Source organism: Delphinapterus leucas, chromosome 14 (genome assembly GCF_059928025.1).
Source record: "Delphinapterus leucas isolate spDelLeu-1000000601 "Yukka" chromosome 14, BTC_Dleu_Yukka2, whole genome shotgun sequence".
NCBI classification, from domain to species: domain Eukaryota; kingdom Metazoa; phylum Chordata; class Mammalia; order Artiodactyla; family Monodontidae; genus Delphinapterus; species Delphinapterus leucas.
The window spans coordinates 81996882-82018536 of NC_143142.1; the positions used below are offsets into that span (position 1 = coordinate 81996882).

Genomic DNA, 21655 nt, shown 5'->3' on the forward strand with positions numbered 1-21655 from the left:
GTGGATGACTAAGCATGCCCAAATTCAATAGAATGGGAATAAGATGACTTCTTTTGATAGAAGCAGTGTCAGAAAATTTGCAGGTCCATACAGCACATACAATGACAAACTTTATGAACTGACTGAATGTGTATAGCTGCAGATTAGACATACCTAAAGAAATAACTAATTAATGAGAAAAAAAGAGCAGAAGAAAATATCCAGAAAAGAAAAAAAGCACAGAGAGACAAAAGGCTGGAAGAGAACTACAAGAAACAAAGAATTTCATGTTTAATTGGAGTCCTAGCAGAAGGGAGCAGAGAAAATTGGACACGTGCAAAATTTGAAGATATAATGGCTGAGAATTTTCAAAAATAACAAAAGACATCATGTCACAGAGTCTAGAATTTCTAAGAATTTCTAAATCTAAGATAGATAAATAAAAAGAAAACCGCACTTAGAAATAGGTTACTTTCTGAGGTTACAATGTAATTTACAGCTAATAGCTCAACAGAAATTACGAAAGCCAGAAATAAAAATATGGAATGATAACCTATAAAGTCCTAAAGGGAAATAACTGTCACTTAAAATTCTATTCTTAGAAAAAATATTCTTCAAGAGTAAATGCAAAATTAAAATGTTTCATACAAACCAAACTGGACAGCAGACCTTCACCAAAGGAAATACAGACTTACAAAAAGATATACTTCACGCCAAAGGAAACTGTTCCCACATAGAAGATTAGAAATGCAATATTGAATAAAGATAAATGAAAAGAGTAAAAATGTGAAACTTTAAAAGCTCATTCTAAAAGGTGTCTGGAAATGAAAATGGGAAAAGTTATATGAATTTACCAATTCATTCTTGAAGAACAATCTGAGAAGGCAACCCTACCAGATTTTTAGACATGTTATAAAGCTAAACTATTTTAAACAGTGTAGCATTAGCAGAGGAATAGATCTTTGCCCACTGAAAGAAGCATAGAAACTCTTTTACAGATTTTTTGTTTTATAGCAAAGGTTGTAGTGGAGAACATTGGAGAATAGCCAGTCTTTTAAATAAATGGTGCTGAGTCAACTGGATAACTATAGGGAATAAAAAGTAATTTGACCCAACCTCAGATATATAAACATTAATAATATTAATTACAGATAGATTATATATAGATTTAAAATGTGAGAGAAAAATTAATATAATTTTTAGAATCAAACAGAGGATAATATCTTCATGAACTCAAAGGAGAAATACTTTTTAAATAAAACTAAAACACTAACAAAACAATCAGTAGATTGGGCCATATTAAAATTAAGAACATTAATGCTGTTCATCAAAAGATCATTGAAGGCATGAAAATTAGGCATAGTGTGAAAAGAATCATTTGCAACATATATAATTGATAAAGGGCTCATATCTGCTCTATGTAATAAAGTAAATAAAGTAAAAAAGACTGACGATACCAAGTGTTGGTGAGGATGTGAAGCAACTGGAACTCTTATTCACTGTAGTAGAGTGAAATTTGTATAATCACTAGTTTATCTGATTTACCTAGTAAATAGGAACATACGCATACTTCACAACCAAGCAATACAACTTCTAGATATATACCCAATAGAAATGCTGCATGTATCCACCAAGAGACATGTATTCTAGTATTTATGTATTTGGTAAGAGCCACAACATGGAAGTAACCTGAATAGGCTTTAGCAGTAGAATGGAAAAGTAATTTAGCATAATCAACAATAGGATAATTCAAGAACAATGAATGGCCTACACTCTACATGCCCAGGTGGATTAATAAATATCATTTTGAGTAAGCAGAAACCAAACACAAAAGAATGAAATTGGCAAATTAGCAGGACTAAACTACGATGTTTGTGTATGCATAATTAGATGAAAAACTAAAGAAAACCCAGAATGCTATTGCCATAAACATCTGGTTAAATCAGAGTGTAGAGTGGAAGGCGTGAGATTGGGAGGGACAAACATAAGATGGTAACTATGTTTTAAATTTTGACTAGGTGGTAGTTATACTGGTGTTTGCTTTTGATGTATCATCGAGCTCTACATTTATATTTTATTTTATCTCATTTTCTGTATGTGTTCTTCGTAACTAAAAACTTAATATGAAAATTAAAATTATATTTTTAAGAAATTCGTTATTTTAGTAATCAAAATTTTCTGCATTCTGTTTCAGGATATTTACATGGATATAATAATTCATTTACTCCTTCATATAGTCACAAAATTTCATAGTTGTTGGGTTCTGGGTTTTGAAAGATAGTTAACATGGTGATTTTATGATTATATTCCCTTAAAAAACTATTTCATGAGATCAAAATCAAAGCTTCAAAAGATTTCCTGTAAGGTACTTCATCAAGAGTGACAGTTGTAATCAAATGAACATACTTTAAAATCTAAAAAGGTTGAATAAGTGAATTCCTGTATAAAAGAGTAAATACAACCTGAAAGGAGGAATTTTTATCTTAGAAATGCCCCATATACAGCCTGCCCCCAAAATGTATTTGATATTCAATCTTGACTTTCTTATATTTTCATCTTTAATGTTGCTTGTGTTCACCAGCATAAAAACTGCACGTAAATTTCAAAGCTTGCCTTCATCAGGCCATAAATTAGGAGAGGTCTTCACATACCTAGGATATTATGCAAATGTCTAGATTAAAATGTTCTTTCCTGTGTTATTGTTAGAAGATCACTTCAGTAAGTATTGTAGAGCATACACCTACTTTTCTTTTTGCCAACAACCATATGTATCCCTGGGACATAGTAGGCACATAAAAAATATATATTTGCTTGATTATTTGAAGATGTTTGTAGCCTAAGTCAAATATTTACTTGAAGAGTGGGATTTTTTCTAACTTACCTCCTCTTCAAATGGCAGGGGCTCCATGAAGTCCTCACCAGTGGTTCCAAGGTAGCTAGTTATAGATCTGGCCAAAACTTTAAACAGAAATAAAGATGACATTTTCAACAGAAATATGTTTATGACAATATAAATTATAAAACTTGGAAATATAATGCTTTGGTTATCTAAAACAAAAAAGTAAATTTAATTTACTTTCTTCCATGACGTTGTGCTGTTGTGTGCAGCGCACATTCAGGTGTATTCTCTAATTGCAATAAGCATTTTCATCTCTCTGTCTTGACACTAGTTATCCACCAAAAAATGCTAATTTTTTGGGAAAAAAAAGCTTCCAAAAATTTTTTGGAAAAAAAAAAGCTTTCCTAAGCTGGCACCCTTGGAAGGAATTTTTTGAATGAAGTGGAAGCATTATTATGAATTTACTTAAAATATGTATTTCGTACATTTATTGATGAGAACAAAAAAAAAAAAGAGAAAATAACCACCAAAGAATGATTTTTCTTGTGGTTACAAAAGACAACATAAAAATATAAATAATGTAAACAGTGTTGTCTTTTTAAATGGAATGAAGTCAAAGGATCATTGAAAGTTTATTCTCTATAGTGAGAGCTATGGATATATTGGAAAACATGTTTGATCTGTCTTTAAACAAAGAGGCTTAAATTATAAGAGAATTTTTTGAATAAAAATCGTCAGTTCAAGGGTACCTATGGATTTGGAATATTATGGTAACTCGGGGGAAATGAAAATCTCCCTCAAAAAAGAGATGGTGTTGTTTTATACCTCTTTTCAGTGGAGATCTTAATTTAATTCCACATAATACAATGAAATCATAGGTTTGCGTCTGGGTCACTGTTGAAAGCTGTGCTTTAGGGACATAGTCACACACCTTTGAACTTTCAGTCCATATTTATGAGAGGGTGTGATCCAAGTAAGTTATTATTCTTATCTTCAAATGAGTACCCTCAAAGAGCCTAGCAACTCCTCCTTGATGCAGAGGCATCAGCACCAATGTCAGCCTCATGTCTCAGCCTTTGATCCAAAGCTCAGAGAACATTGGTGACCCAGCTTCAGAGACAAGTACCATGTCTTCTCCCCAAAACGCCCTTCTCCTTGGTACTTCTCTCAGACTTGACACAGATTGGACAAGCATGATAGTTTGAATGTACCGAGCACCCATTTTTTAAAAATGCAACTCTTGAACTTCTCTGCGTAGTCATTACTGCAGTTTTCTGAAGGATCCTTAAGGACTGCACACAGTTGAGGGCCTCCTCCCCAGGCAGTCATGCCTCGGGATAGAAGAGTATCTGGATAACCTCTATTGTCATATTCTGTTTGAGCTGAGGCTAACCCTCCTGTCCCAAACACAAGATGCTATGGCATTAGCTTCCATCCAGATACACTCTTTGACCCATCATGAGACGCCTTCTAAGCCAAGGCTCTGGTGTGTTTGAATCCCGTACTCTCTCTCCTAAGACTCTAGTCCACAAAACTTACTTCTTTTCTGCCATCTACTTCTCTCTTTTTTGGTTTTTATCATATAATTTTTTTTAATTTCTAATTCTAACTAATATGCAACATCATTTGTTGACACTCACGGCCAGCATGCCTTTGGAAACTCAGATGACAAACAGTTTCCCTCTGCTTAACTTCCAGTGCGCCTGCATTGGTGCTCTGGTCTGCTGCTGTAGAGACTCCAAAAAGCACAGCATCCCAAGACCTTCTTGGAGCACCTTCTTTTCTGCCATCATAACATACTGATTATAATAATGTACGATACAAGTCACTCATTTATATAACATAATATTTTAAAATAACTGTCATATTTTTCTCATTTGCAAAGAATGGTTCTATCAGCTGTCTGTTGCTGTGTAACAACTCACCTATATCTAATGGTAAACAACAGCCATTTATGTCCTTGAGTCTGTAGGTCATCAACCTGCTCAATTGGTCCAGGCCCACTCATCTTGGCTGGGCTTGCACATTCTCCCGCAGTCAGGTAGCAGCTTGGCCGGAGACTGGATGACCTAATAAGGTGTCTCCTACCAGTCTAGGGGATCAGTGACCAGATGAGCATGATGGGGACATGTGTCTCTTGTTATCCAGCAGGCTCCCTGGTCTTGTTCACACGGTGGCAAGGTTCCAAAGCAGCAAGCAAGGAAGCACAAGCCCTTTGTCAGCTGCTGATGGCATCTCATTTTACCAGTGGCCAAGGCAAGCCACAGGCTGGCAGAGAATCGGAGGATGTATGAAAATGCCACCTTTGATGCCAAGAGTACTAACAGCACGTGGCAAGGGCACAAACACAGGATGGGAATTAGTTTGTGGCCGTTTTTCCATTCCACAGGAAATAGTATCATGGGTAGGGGGTGAGCTTTTCAGGAGATACATAGTGCAGGCCAGGTATTATTATTATCACTATTATTATCTCCATCCTTATTCCTGCTCATCATAACAGTCTTCTGAGATGTACTGGATAAATATTCTTTTCCTTCTTTTATAAATGAGAGGACAGGCTCAGAGAGATGAAGAAACTTGTTATAAATTAAGTTTAGACCCAGCAATAAAGAAATGACCTACTCAAAGGGTTTGAGAAGAATCCAGTGTAGGAATTATTTTAAGAGGTGAGGGTATGATTAGGGAACAAACACGGGGTGGTAGAGCACCCCGAGACTAGTAACAGAGAAGCTTGTCCCTACCCCAGGCCTGAAGGAGCAAGGAAACCAGAGCCCAGAAAGGACTTAGATCCTTGGAAGAAGGAACACTGTCAAAACTACAGTGTTGAGACGGGAAGGACAGGGTGGAAAAACACCTCTGTTCTCCTTCCAGTTCTACTGGCTTCTGTCAACACCCTCCTCTGGCCAAACCAGGAGGCAAGTAAGCCTGAGCCTGTAGAAGTCAGCTTCCCAGGGCACAATGCCAGACAGACACGTTAGAAAAAAGATAGAGAATGGGTATCAGGGTACAAGTAGAGAACAGTCAATACATTCAAGGTCACATAAGTCATTTTTAGCACATCCAGAGAAGACATCTGTCACTATAGAGCCTGAATCCAGAACACTTTTTTTTCAACTAGAAGATTTAAATGGTAAATTATTATTTCCTTTGCCATGTGTTTGCATGAAGAGCAAAATACTTGATATTTCCAAATTTAAATTCAATCACATTTATGTTCATTAAAATATTAATAACAAATATTTAGCACTGAAATCTAAAATGACAACATAGTATCCTGAGGAAATATATATCATTGGTCTATTTACCTGTAAAACTGGTTCAAAATGAACCCCACAATAACTTAGAAACCCTAAAGAAATTATTCTCACTAAAAGAAATTGTTTTCTTACTCTTCATGCCAAGGTAACTTGCCATATTTTAAATGGAACCCCAGAGAAAAATACATAGTCACCCAAATCTACAATAGAAACTAAGCCTTTCCGTTCATGCCAGTCGCGACGACCTATACATATTTTTACACACTGCATTTCTATTAAATATGCAGGAAGCTGACAATAGGTATAGTAATGGGTCATTTTGCCTGCAATTCTAACTACATCATTTACACGCTGCACTAAATATAATGAAACTCGGTGTAGGGGGAAGACAACACAGCCCTTGAGAACAAAAACGAATTTCCAAAAAAGGCAACATTACTAGAGCTATATAATCAAAACTTTCCACTGCAGGAGAAACAGGTTGAAAAATGACCTTTACATGAGCTGATGAAATAACAAAGTGTTTTTCCTTCCCTTCTCCAACATTGTCTGTGTTGGTGAAAGCAGAAGGCCGATTTCCCCCGTGGAAAACTGCCACTTTACCAGAGGAAGCCGTTTTTCACAGGCAAATTCTCCGACAGGGACAATTACTAGTTGGACTGAGCACACACCAGGGCGCGACTGGGCCTGCCAGAGGCCTCACAGTTTGAGAACAGGAAATGCCATCTCCAAACATAGAAAACGCAGCAGTATCATCGGGGGATGCAGCAGAGGTTGGTGATGTTCAAAAGCAGCCAGGAGGCGTCGCTAAGGAGGAAGTTGGAGCTCTCCAGATGCAGGAGTGCCCTGGCCAAACCAGCTCCCGTAATCACACTAGTAATATCCTGCATTGCGTAGTACTTGACAGTTTTCATGATGCTTTCCCATTTTGATCCTCGTAGCAATCCTATAAGGTATGTAAGACAAATAGTTTTATAGACGAGCAGCTGAAGACTTAGCGGTCAGGTGACTTTTCCAAGGCCTCCAAGCTAAGCCAGAGCTGTTTGGATCCTCAGTGCTTCCCCAGGATCCTGGGTGCCTGCCCAGGGCATCATCTTATCCCTGTGGCTTCCATCTACCGCTGTCCACGCAACCCAGGGCTGCTCGGGCTCTTAACCCTGATCCCAAAACCTTGACTGCTTCCTTTGACGTAAACACGAATTGAAAAGAAACAGAGGAGATTCGGCTTTCAATCCTCCCTTGTTTGGTACCTTGCTAATTCCTTCTCACCTTTAATCCGTGGAAAATCCTAATGAAAATAGCAAGACAGGCAATCCTTGGGAATTGGAAGCAGTCATCAATCCCTAGATGGAAAAAAATAGTATGAATTATATAAACATAAGATAACTCTATGGCTCAAGCATTTAGAATGGTAGACAGCAGAGCAACACAGAATGTTATATAATTGAGATTCCGTAACATCCTCATATGTGATAAGAAAAAGGGAATCATATAGATATTACTTAGCAGCAAATGATCTTTTGTTCATTGCGAAGATAGCGTTTCAAATGAGCACATGGAGCTTGATCCATGATAGGTATTTACAGCAACCAGCCAAGGGCTTTGACCATTAAGAAAAGTAAAATAGGGCTTCCCTGGTGGCACAGTGGTTGAGAGTCCGCCTGCCGATGCAGGGGACACGGGTTCGTGCCCCGGTCCGGGAAGATCCCACATGCCGCGGAGCGGCTGGGCCCGTGAGCCATGACCACTGAGCCTGCGCGTCCGGACCCTGTGCTCCGCAACGGGAGAGGCCATGACAGTGAGAGGCCCCGTACCGCAAAAAAAAAAAAAAGTTTGAACTCCCTTGTGGATGTCATTCAAGACATCCCACCCTTTGGGCTATTCAGGCCTCCAATGGATTGGATGAGGTGCACTCACATTGGGGAAGGCAATCTGCTTTATTCAGTCCACTGAGTCAAATGTTAATCTCATCCAGAAACACCCTCACACACACACACAGAATAATGTTTAGCCAAATGTCTAGGCACCTATGGCCTGGTCAAGTCGACACATAAAATTATCCATCATACTTGCCTCAAAGAGTGGGCTGTTGACTGTAGAGGTGATATCAGGATGTAAGCCAGAGAGTTTGAGTGAGAATTTCCAAGAGCAACCATGTGACATTAGAGCTCGATAAATGGTAGACCGAATGGATCTGAGATGGGTGTAAATGAACCTTGATATGAACTATATGTTCATGCTGATCTTCTGCACATCCCTGTCTCATGAACTCCTGGACAGCAAGATGACTTTGATTAACTCCATTCTCTTTTCCCTTACCTAGAAGTTGTTAAGCAGGAAAAGGAAAAGTACCCAAGGCACGACTAAGGTAACACAACACAGTACATCATGTTTTAAAGACACTGGCTGCCTTTTGAAATACAAGCATAAATAGATGAAGTTTAAAGCTAACTAACCACTTAAATGGATCTGTAAGCTTAGTTATGAACTGCTTCTGTATTTGAAAGGGATCTTAACGATCATTTAGCCAAACCTTCTTACTTTAAAAACAGGAATACTGACATTCAAAAATGGGTAAGAAAAGGATTACTAATAAGTTTTTTCATTTATACAACTTCCATTTGACATCTTTCAATATCAGTGTTTCTTTTTGTCATTTGCATCGTCCTATGACTTGATGTGTGTAGGAATCTAGAGACTTTGACATAGACTGGAAGTGAAGATGGATGAGAGGTGGAGATTGAAAACCTGTTCAAACATTAAAAGGAATGTATTCCCAGGAGTCATCTCCTTTAAGGAATGATGACTTGTATCTCCTTTGTCTCTAGATTTTTGAGGAGCTTTTTGAATTAATGTGATTTCTTTTTCATTTCATTCTTTGTTTTTTTTTAAATTTATTTATTTATTTATTTATGGCTGCGTTGGGTCTTCATTGCTGCACGCAGGCTTTCCTAGTTGCGGCGAGTGGGGGCTACTCTTCTTTGTAGTACGCGAGCTTCTCATTGTGGTGGCTTCTCTTGTTGCAGAGCATGTGTTCTAGGCACGCGGGCTTCAGTAGTTGTGGCACGCAGTCTCAGTAGCTGTGTCTCTTGGGCTCTAGAGTGCAGGCTCAGTAGTTGTGGCACATGGGCTTAGTTGCTCTGTGGCATGTGGGATCTTCCCAGACCAGGGCTTGAACATGTGTCCCCTGCATTGGCAGGCGGGTTCTACTTTGAAGGTGATTCAAATTGTCTGTTCACTATATGTTCAATTCAGATACTTTTAAAGAAAACAATTTAAAGTTTAAGTGAGTTTAAAAATTAAGGTTTAAAATTTACTAACCTGGAATGATGACATTTGAAATTATAAAAAAAAAAAACTAAGTAATTACATTTTAAATTCTTTAATTTTTTAAATTTAAGTATATTCATTTTTTACTATGGCATTAATTTTAATTTCTGTTTCTAAACAAATGAAAAAGCTGTAGTAGACACATATGCCCACATCCTTTGTAATGCCAATCAGTATTCTCCCTGATTGGTATTACAAAGGATGTAATATTCTACCTTAGAATGATATGTTTTGTACCATTTTACCGGGTGGTTTGTTTTGGTAATGGCAGTAAAAGAGTAAAAGTTATACTCTGTCAGTGATCTGTCAACCTAAAACCTCTAGAGAAAATTTTAACACAATAAGGATAACCAGTTCAATTCTTCAAAATGTGTAATTGTGTTATGTATTTCATATAGCCATCTACTCATTTACTGAGTGTTTAAATGAAAAAGTAAACACATAGAAAGATGGGTAGATAGATAGACAGGTAATGAGAGCAAATGCAATTCATGAGTTAATGTTTATTATTTAATTATTTTTTAAATATGATTTTTAAAATATAGTCTAGAAGCTAATACAGGGCCTGACGCATTATTGGCTGATGTCCAAAAAAATCAATGAATGAATAAATATAAGCGAAGAAGAAAAGGCAAATAACCATCATAAAATCAAGTATAGTCTTAATTTTTTTCTATTTTGGCTATAATTTAAACACTTTCCTCTGTAGTCACTTGAGACAACAAAAGTATCTTTCAAATAATTTAAAAATTACCTTAATTAACTATATTTAGAGCAAAAAGAGAACAAAATGTAATTTTAAACCCTGATTACATGCTCTTTTGCTCTAAGGGAATATAATTATTTCATTTTTAGTCTCCCCTCAAAATGGTAAGAGAAGGAAAACTCTTCTTTTGCAATTCAGTGTCTAAATATTAGTAACTTGCATGATAATTTAAAAAATCTTCCAGTCGTAACTTGGCAAATTCACTTTAAAAAGGGAATATAATTTCTAAATGACAGAATTTAAACTTTTGCTTGACTTGTTTTGTCTTCAGCTCTTCCTACAAAAATAGGTTTGGGTTGTTTCATATGATATACACACAGCCTCCCTCAAACAATATTAAGACAGACCAAGTGTGTATCAGCTGGGAACATAAGAACGTATCAGCTCTGTTTTCCTTTGGATTGTTTGGTCTGCTCCTTTCAGAAGAAAATGTTAACACTATGGGGTCATTCTTCAAAGAAAATTTCTTTCTTTGATATTTTATTTTGCTTTTTTTTTTGCTATCCAGAACTACAATTTCATTACCTGTCAGGAAGCCATCATAATGATATTTTTCAAGTCATTTCGGTCAACAAACATTTTTGGAGTGCATTGGGTGCTTTTTGTGGTTGACACTTGGGGGTTACAGATGTTAAAACTCCTAATCCTCAAGGAGTATGCAATATTTTTACAATAAAGCCACCGGATGCATATAAAATTAGCTGTAACCCTTTTAAAATGCTTTTTTTTCCCACTAAACCTTCATAAACACAATGTAAGAGTATAATGAGAATAATAATGTTAATAATTTATGATCATGCTTTGAGGTAATTAAATAGCAACTAAAGTCCTATGGTTTATTTACATCTTCACCTGGTGGATTTTTCAATTCTCAATTTTTGAGGCAGGAAGGAAGGTAAGGAGAAGAACATCTTATATGTATATTTTCTCAAGGATTTAGTAAAACCAGAACTTCAGACTGCTTCAGGGAGACTCAACTGGCTTTTTCATTGAGGTGAAAAACCAAAAGAGAACATTTGGCAGTAAGAAAAAGTAAATAAAATAGAATAATATGAAAATTTGGAAAGTATGTGTAAAGATGGAGATATTTTAATTAATGTGATTATAATTTGTACTCATCACTGAGTACACAGGTGGAGGAATTGTAGAATTTTGGAAGAAATTTGTACATTAGAGATCATTTATATCAATTCTTTCATTGAAACTCAATTTTATAAAGGATCAAAATGGCATTTCAAGCTAATTTGCAGAGAGCCTGGACTAAAATCAAGATCTCCTTGTAGGATCGAATCTCTCAACTTGTTTGAGGGACAGCATTGTAGCCCTAAGGTTCCAACAGTGAGATAAGCAAGAACAGGCACCATATGCATTAAATGTTTAGGAACATAGAGTAGTCCAGTCAGGAGGCAGAGAGGATGGCAGATGTTCTGCTAAATCTTCCTCCTTATAAAGGACTTGACTTGAAGTTGGGAGTCCAGGGCATGCTTGAGTCCAATTCAACAATTTTGATTGATTTACCTTCATGTGCATTTTAAGGGTGCACATATGCCATTGAGGTATGTGTCTTGGGAACCTAATTTGACAGAAAAGGAACAGCAGCAAAGAAGGAGAGAGCTTTCAAAATATTTTATCCCGAGCCCTGTCCTAGCTCTGTTTCCCTGTTACAGAAATGTTCATAATGAAAGAATTATGCGTGCTTTTCTGCTTCTTATCTTGAACGAATGCAACTGGGCTTAGTGATGATGAGCTTACCCTCCAAAATCACACGGCTACGTTCAGATCACAGCTCGACCACGTCAATTTTAATGACCTTGGGCAAATCTATTAGCCTCCTTAGCATGGTGTTTTCTGTAAAACGGAAGCAGTGAGAGCTTTGTAGGGTGTTGTGAAGCTCAGTGAGGTAATGCACACACGGCATTTATCACCATGCCTGGCACTAGTAGGTGCTCCCCGAAAGCTAGCTGTTATCATTCTCCTCATTGCTGTGGGTATTGTTTCAACGCTTTACAAACCAGAACTCTCCATAATCCTGGTCCCTTGAAGATCAGATCAGATGCCTGTGCTACACTGGAAAGAGATTAAATGTATATATAAATATATATACCGTGTGTGTGTGTGTGTGTGTGTGTGTGTGTGTGTGTTTAAACTGGAAGGGAGGCCCTTAAGTCATCAGTACAGTGTTGTATAAGTTTAACAGTAAAAGTGAACAGTCGGCACTCAGTATCCGTGGGTTCCACATCTGCAGATTTAACCAACTGAGCGTTGACCTGCAGATGCAGAACCGCTGACACTGAGGGCCAAGTGTACTACATCACTTTATACGAGGGGCTTGAGCATCCTCGGATTCTGCTATCGAGCCCTGGAGCCAGTCCCCCGCGAATACCGAGGGCAGCCTGTTATTTGCTAAGGGACAGAGACAGAGCTGGGCACATCATAAACACTACATCTTCACAAAAACCCTGTGAGGGTCCTCAGACCTTTACTTTAAAGTTTAATGTGGTTTAATTTTAGTTAATTAAATTCAATTAATAAATCCATAGCATTCCTTTATTTAATTTGATGGTTTACATAAAGAAGAATCAGCAAGAAGTGTCCCTCCCATACTCATAGACCACCTGTCACGTTCACTTCCCCCCCAGCAAATAACACGGTTACTAGTTTCCTGTGCATTCCTCCGGAGTTTAATGTACATATAAGCAAAGACGTATATAAATCCTTCCCCACATACTTTTTTACAAAACTGTTGGCACACTATATACATTATATTCTCCTTGTTTTTTACTAGCTTAGCAATATGTCTTAGGTATCTAACTATTTGGGTAGTAGTAGTAGTAATAATAATAGAAGTACTATTTCATAATAATAAGTTACAATCACTGTTTTAATATTTACATATATTAATCCATTTAATGATCAGACAACCCAGTGAAAAAAGTACTGATATTATACCTAACTTACAGGTATCAGAAGTTATCAGTGTTGTGAGTTTCAAATGTTTTTCCTAGTTTTGAATTTGCCATTTGCTATCTTATGATTTCTTACTTATTTTTTTCATTGTTCACAGGCAGATTTATCAATCTTTTGTCACATTTTGCCTTGGATCGTAGCTTGAAACCCCCTCCGTTTTCTGAGTTTATATAGGAATTCTTTCCTACTTTCTTCTGGTACTTTTTTGGTTTTGTTTTTGCTTTCTCTGGAGTTTATATCAGTGGAGGTAGAAACATGGATCCAAATATTTTTCCAGATGGCTATTGTCCAAACGCAGTTTATTGACTAGCCCAGCTTTCCCTCACAGATTTGAGACAACACTTTCACCACATATTGAACTCCCATATGAACTGGGTCTGTTTCTGGACTTGCTTTACTGTTGCTTTCGTCTGTTTGTCCGTTTTGCTTGTAATTTTTTACTACGGATCAACGTCTGACTCACTAGAGCTTTAGACAGAAACTTCAGCCTTTTCAAAGCTGCTAAAAAAAAAAAAAGTAAAATGCTAGCATTGTTAAATGACAATAAAGATTAAACTGTTATCAGGAAAGAATTGTTAATGGGGTTTCACTGCTCTGCAGAAGAGCTGTGCTTTTAAGAATTTCATTACTTTCCGTAATTAAACGTTAAATTGTAAATAATGAATAGAAACACCACTGGCTTTCAAGAAAGTGCTCCTGCTTTACACCATTGCTGAGAGTTTAAAATTTCTATGTGCATGGAGGATAAATATGTGGTCACTAAATATACATACAAAACTGCAAAACTCACTGCAGGGGTGAAATTATACGCTGCGAGAGGTTTACAAATTCATCTGTAGCGAAATTATGTCTAAAGACCCCCAGAGAATTATTTTAAAGTATCCATTTTCATTTCTTAAACTGTTTCCTTAACTTCTCACTTGGTAAATTTCTTTTGCTTGCCATTTGGAAGAAAGGCTGGAATTCTGATGCCACTCCTTCCTAAAGAGCTAAGTTTGAAATGTAAGGACAAGAAAAGGAGGGCAGTGGTCTAGCGATTACATGGTAGGGGCTTTTTCTCAAGTGAAGTTGCCTCCGTGGCACCATCGTTTAGGATTATTTCTCTGCTTGAAGGGAACTTTGAGACCCATACATAATGGAGTGCCTCCCTGGAGTTTAGTTTCCTCTGAATACAGAATTCACAGGGAACTCTAGTTATTTCTTACTTGTTAGAACACAGTAGAGACGAGACTGGCAGTACTGTTGTTTCAAGGGATTCTGGAAGGGAATGGTGAGGTGGGATAAAGAAAGAGAGCACGCCCTCTTAAATCCCTAGAGGAATGGAATTTGAAAAAGAGCCATTTAAGGAAAAGACTAGGATTTTTAATATTCTTATTACATCAAAATATATTAACAACCTACCACCTGCTGGCTGTCTTGGGTGGAGGAGTCTCCAGGACTATCCTCAGGCTCAATGATTCCCTAGAAAGACTCGCAAGGTTCAGAAAAAAGCTATTATGCACGCAGTTTCGTTTTACTAGAGTGAAGGGTACATGTTACAATCAGCGAAGAGAAAAGACACAAGGATGCAGACAAGGAGGGACCAGGCACGAGCCTCCAGACCCCTGTCCCATGCAGTCACACGGGGACAGCAATGATACCTGACAGTAAGCGTGAGTTGTTGTGAACCAAGGAAGCCCCCAAGCCTTGGTGTCTGAGGTTTTGGTTGAGGGTCAGCTAGATGGGCATGCAGTGTCCTCAGGGTCCAGGAGCAACCTCAGTCACTCAGACCCTAGCCACCACCAGAGCAAAACAGGCATTCATGGTGAACCACCTTGTTAGGATAAACTTACCTGGTCAGAGTGATACAGCATGGCTCAAGGCCTCAGGCACAAGAGACACTCTTATCAGACTGAATATAACAAAGGCTCCAAGGTTGCATTCCAGAAACCCTCCAAGGGACCATCCCCCAAACAGACTTTTCTTCGAGATGTGCAGAGTTTGAGCAACCCAGGCCTGCTGAATTAATCCTTTCCTGCCCACTGTCACATACATTACTTCATTTGATTAAAAGAAAAATAAAAACAATCTTGTGACAAAGTCTTGTCACCCGCATTTTGTACATGAGGAGAAAATAGGTGAAATAACTTTCCATGGCCTTCCTCTTGGCCGTGTACTTCTTCCTGCTAGCATTTACCACAGTGAGTGAGTCATTTTCTGAACAATGCTTATCTTCCCCACCATTTAAAAAGCCTCAGAGGCAATGAGCCATGTATATTGTTCCCTCCTTTTTATCCCCACGCCCAAGACAGAGTCTGGCTTTATAGTACTAGATAAGTATGTGATAAATGAATATGACAGGCCATAACATGATTGTTGAAATTTGTACCCTTAGTCTTTTGACTGTACCATTATAGTCTATGCTATTATAATGTCCCTTATATCACAATGTCAGAAAAGAAAAAAAAAAACCTGGAAATAAGTGTGTCAGTCCGACTTCTTAGAATTTTTATGAAGCCCCAAATTATTCCTTAAAGCTGAAAGGGACCTTAGAGATTCTACTCTTTAACATTTTATTTTAGGTAAGAAGAAGTATTAATTTTGTGCAAATACCTTGTTAAGTATAAAGAGAGATATCATTTGTAATTGTCTATACATTTCAATAAAATTCTAGTTTGGAGTCAGGACAAACATACATTGTCCATATTTTCACTTATTCTTCAAGTCAATGCAGTTGAGGAATGTGCATGTTAGTGGTGAGGGGTTAGGATATTCAAATGTAACTAGCACCTCTATCTTAGCTCTCTCCAAATGAAGGAAAGGATTCTTCTAGAGGTGTTTTTGTCCTTTTCATCACATTTCTTCCTTTCTAACCTTCAGTTTGTTATGTCAAAGCCTTAAGCTGCACAAATATGGCTTCTAATTTGTCCTGCTATGGGTCCCAAGCATCATCTCCCACTCCCTTGAATGAAATGGTGACCTGTGGAAAGCGTTCTATAGCGCAATACTTCTCAAGCTACACTGTGCGTACAAATCATATTGTCAAACGCGGGTTCTGCGTCAGCACTCTGGACAGCTCCCAGCGGTGCAGGTGCTGCTGGTCTGGGGACCAGATCGAGGGGCGGGGCAATAGCTGTCAGAATGATTTCATGCCTCCTCCCATTGTCCTCTCTAGTACTGGCTCGCTACCACAAAACTCTTTAGACGTATAAGAAAAATCTCGATATCTGTTCCTTACCACTCCTGAGAGAACATGTTTTAAACAATAACTGGTAAAAACCTAAACTGTTTCTTCCAACACTGCTGACAGAAGTCATAAATCTGAGCCAATTATAGTGAAGAAGTTTGATTTCGGCTTGGCTTTAGGTACCTGTTGTTTAAAAAAGAGCCCCTTCTACCTAAAAGTTCTTTGCTTTTTATGCTGGCATGTTCTAATTCCTGGTTTCTTGATCGATGGACGAAGTTTACAGTAGTTTTTATTTCAGAGGCTAGAAATAAAACCCTTCTGTAAGCTTTCAGACTCCTTCACTGGGCAGAGTTAAGTCCCAGGAAGTGCTAAGTGTTAGACCTTTGCAACTCAGTGACTGAGTATGGAATAACAATTTGTGTCTTCGTTATCTCATTTCCGAAGCCTCATAAGCAGTGTTTTTCCGATAACAATGAACAAAACTCAACCTCAAACAAGATGGGCTCACCACTCGTCAATGATTTGCCTGCTCCCGCTGCTGGAGTTTTTTACCCCTCTGAATCAACAAAAAAAGCTCATTTGTTTCACTTTGTGAAAACTCTTCATTTTTCTCTCAGACTTTCCATTTCACGCTTTGTGAATTTTATTAAGATCTCTTTCACAGAAGCTAAGTGCTGGCTCTATGGAGCCCTGAGGGATGGCAGTCACAGCCTCTATAATTTCTGAAGCCTCTTGAGACACTTCTTTTCTACTAAAACTCCTTGGAGAATCATAAGGTAGAATCTAAAATCTTTTTGGTGCTGGAAGACAGAGGTTGGCCTCATGAGCATTTTGTGCAAATCTTTTGGTGTTGTAGCCTGAAAACAACAACACAGCAGCCCAGTTAAGGTCCAGTTTCAGATTGGGAACTTCATATTGATATTCAGCGGGTCTTTCTGAAGGCCTCCAATTATTTTTAAAAGCTGGTTTAAAATATTAATTTAAAATATGTTTTATTTTAGAATGTCTTTATTAATGAAACTTACACATAATCCTGTTGCCTGAGAAATTGTCAGTGGCTTTAGTCCAATAAAAAATTGTCAGTGGCTTTAGTCCAATAAAAAAAACTATGTTTTAAAAGGTAATTATAGTTAAATAATTGAAAAGGAATTTGTATTCTGATTTTCTTTTCCTCTTGAATTTACATTATAGGAAATTTAGGGAGTTCCCTGGTGGCCTAGTGGTGAGAATTCCAGGCTTTCACTGCCGTGGTCCAGGTTCAGTCTCTGGTCAGGGAACTGAGATCCTGCAAGCCCTGTGGCATGGCCCAAAAAATGTTTTAATGTTATTATATGCTCTCAGAAATGACATAGTAACAGTTGTATAATAGCCCATCAGATAAAAATATTATATTTAAGCCAACCACTTCTCTATGGTGGATATTGAGATGAGTGCCATACTTTCTCTATGATGAAAAGAATGATAACTAACATTTTTGAGCGCTTAATATCTGCTAAGGAACACTATAAATATTGTATCAAGTCTCTCCACTGTCGTAAGGATCTGATGAGCTGGGTACTGTTATTTTTCCTGTTAGAGATTGTGCGAAGGGGGTACAGGCAAGTTAGCTTGCTTCAGGTCACACTGCTGGTAAGGGGCAGGGCCAAGTTCAGACAAATACTCTCACATCCAAATGGAGTCTCCTCTCTGCCATGTTATTTCTTAGGCTATACTGAGATTTACGTAAGGATTCCTCAGTTTAAGTAAAAGCTTCAAACTATGTATGCAAATCCTTAAACTAAAAAAATCTTCTCCTTGGTTCCTACTACATGAGTATAAAATTGCAGATTTTTTCTTAAGTTCTTAATGTTTCAAGAGCTATCAAGTCATAGGAGACAGTGCTATGATATCAGAGTGAAGGCTGTTAAAGAAAACAACTATTTGCTTTGATTCTTTGAATATTGGTAAGACATGCCCTGTAATAACTGACAGCACTTTTGTCTGTCCCTTCACACGGTTGTGAACACTTCATCTTTAAAAATCCAAATGTGCATGGATTTTCACCCTTAGTTTCATTCTCATGCACCATTTAAAGATGCGTTGGTTGGTTGGTTCCTTGGTTGGTTTGGTCAAGGATGAATCTGCTTCACTCGCTCCTATGAAAATCAAGGTGGAGGGGATGACAGGGTGAGGGCATCTTTTACATGGAGAACTGTTACGCACTTGAACACATGAAGACCCATCTCTTTCCCTATCTCTATCCTCACAGAATGTGTGACACAGGAGAAGGACTATTCACTTTTCAAACAAGGGAAGGAGAAATGATCTATCAGAAGGTCCATTCTGCGACACTGGCCATAGCTGAGCAACATGAAAGATTAATGCTAGAAATGGAGCAGAAGGCCCGGGTAAGGCTCCTTCCTTGGTAACCTAACAGCTTGGAAATGAATGTCACTGAGGTCTGATGCACATCGTGTGTATGTGGGTCCTTTCATGACAGCGCCCCAGCGTCCAACCCCATCCCAGCCCCGAGAGCTTGTCCCAGTTACTGAACCTCATCTTTCTAATATCCTCTTCAGCATATGACAGAAGAAGCTATTTGTGGCCGCTAGCCATGCACGTCGTGTATGTACCTATGACCTGTTACCACAGTTACCCAGAGACGAGTGGAGTGCACAGAGAGTGAAACAAGAAGCAGTGCTCTCTGCATCTCTCCACATGTAGTTGGACAATCAGAGATGCAAATGTGGACCCAAAATAATGAGGAAAATAGGTTTCTACCAGAAAGGATTACACTTTTCTTTTTGTCTTTGTATTTATCCTAGATTCTCTGAAACTTCCAGCTCTTTCTGTCCGTGTTTCAGAGCCGATACTAAAATGTTTGCAAAAGGAGCTTATACTGTTTACCAGCTATCCGTTATCCTGTCGTGGAACTATGCTATAGTTTCAGGGTCAAGCTAAGAAATAATTTAATAAAGAATCTGAAATAGCAAATTTTACAAGTAGCTAAAAAAAATTATAAGCTTTACTACTAACTTCTTTGAAAAGCAAACAATGGAATTATTATCGGCTGTAATTTTAATAGGTCAATATTCTCTTTCTTCAGAATTTATAGGGATGCATTAGATTCCATCTATGAGAGGACAAGTGGAGCTTTGGGAAATAGGTGGGTCACTACCCAGAAAAACTTTCATAATTCTATTCCATTTTAAGAGTATGGGGCTTTATATCTAGTATTATTTTAGTTTTGACTTTTAAAATTCTTAAATACATAATATTTTGAAGTATAAAATTATCTTTTAAATGTAAGAAGACAAAATAGTCTAGCAAATGATTTTACATTATTTTTAATACATTTCAGATTTTGTCAATACTACGTACACATTTTTCTCTATCTAGGGTATGGTTTAAAAAGCCTTCCTAATACTTAAGGGCAGCAAGTGCAAATCAGGCTTACATTTGGCCTTCAATGGGGGTGAAAGAGTAACTTGAACGTTAATAGGATTATTAACATGAGACTATGCGATTAATTGATGAAGCATCAATAGGAGGTTGGTATGATTTAGTCTTCTAGAAAGATTTGGGTTAAATTTAAATTATTGTAACAATTATCTAATTAATATGACATTTTTCTAGTGGCTTAAATCGGGTGAAAAAAATGTAACTACCAAACTTCAAATTATTTCAGAATCTTGAACATTCATTATCAGCCCATGTTTACAATCTGCTGATGTTAATTTTCAGCCAAAATGAACAACTGTGATGTCACTTGCTATTAGTCAACAGCGGTAGTTCTTTACTTCTAGTTGTTCTGAACGGGCAAAATGCTCATAAGTGAGTCATTTAAATTGTATTTCATAAAGGAAATTTCAAGAGCTCTTTCATGCAACTGTAATTGTCTGCCGTAAGGAGAGCACTCAGTGTACTGGGTTCCCATCCCCATTCTACCACTCACTGTCTGTATAATCTTGAACAAGTTATTTAACTTCTAAATGTCTCATTTTCCTGTATCTGTAAAATGGGGATACAAGAGTTCTACTTATTTGGCTGTAATGAGGTATCTGTGCATTAACATATATAAAGTGCTAAGAACAGACCTGGCACTCAGAAAGTACTATGAAAGTTTCATTATCATGATGGTGATGTTGAATAATTATAAGACTTGCAAATGTTTGTGAAGACACTAAATTTTTATTCCCAACTATAGCTACGTAATGTCTTCCAATCCTTTACAAGTGTGTCTAACAATCTTGTGCGAAAACATTTGCAAAACAAAATTTAATTTACATTTGCTTTTGGTGTGGTTGTACGTTTATCTTATCCTGTGCCACTGAGAAGCAAGTCCAGGGGAGTGGAGTGAAGCAATTGCTGTGAAGGAGTTAGAGATGGTAGGTCCACCTACTAAGATCTCAGGCAGTGGAAAGCCAGGATTTGGGTACACCGTGGATCTGGGTGCTCGGAGATGGAAGGGAAAGGGGGCAGGTGTTTAAATAGCAGGCTCAGTATGGCTTAACAAAGAAACCAAATGTTTCTGAAAATCACAAAATCAGAGACTCCATCAACTTGGTGCATACATATAAATGGAGTCTTTGGTTTAATTTCAACAGTGATTGCAAAGCTATGCTTTTCTCTGAAGGATAATATTGATACTAATTAAATTACTCCATAGGTAGTCCATTCTGTAGAATAAGTTGAACTAATGATGCTTTTCCAAGGGCATGCTACCACAACTTGAGAACTGCCCCAATTCCCCAAATTCTAGGGCTGTAAGCAAAGATTTCCAGGTCTCCCAGATACCTTTTCTTTTTCTTTTAAGAGACCTCCTCTACATGCACAAATCTCTTTTTAAAAAAGAAATTCCAACAAGTATGGAATAGAATTTAAATACCCTCTATCTAACTCTTAATTGATTTATACAAAATAAAACAAAGGTTTGTGCCATAAACTAGGCAATAGTGTAACTTGCGAGTTGGAAAAGTACCGGAAAACCTACCTAAGATATGAAAATGTTGCATTTTGTTTATTATGTATTCACTGCAAAATAAGAAGATAACACTGCTCATTGGCTTTCCAGTTTTAAAACCAAGCCGTGGAAGATAAATATTGATCAGATAGAAAATGTTTATACATTTTTAATGTTATTAAAAAGATTTTACAAGATTACCAAGAAGCTATACAAGCAATGAATTCCCCCAAACATTGTTGTTCAGGCAACTGAAGTATTTACTTTCATCCTTTAAAAAAGAGATGATTTCAGAGTGCTACTGGCTTTATAGATAAACTTGAATGAGAAATAATGTCTCAACAACCGTTTCTTAACTATAAGAGAAAGAATTCAGTATATCTTTCAGCATGATATGCATGTAAAACTT

General features: G+C 37.5%; 1 protein-coding gene across 1 annotated transcript in view; it reads left to right on the forward strand.

The window, feature by feature from the left end:
• The window catches only part of DOK6 (docking protein 6), a gene marked incomplete at its 5' end in the record, with an annotated part of 261119 nt that overhangs the window by 159989 nt on the left and 79475 nt on the right, over nucleotides 1-21655 (forward strand). Inside the window, 1 exon segment of the mRNA XM_089894264.1 lies at nucleotides 18553-18691. Within this exon segment, the coding sequence (XP_089750390.1) occupies nucleotides 18553-18691 (139 nt within the window).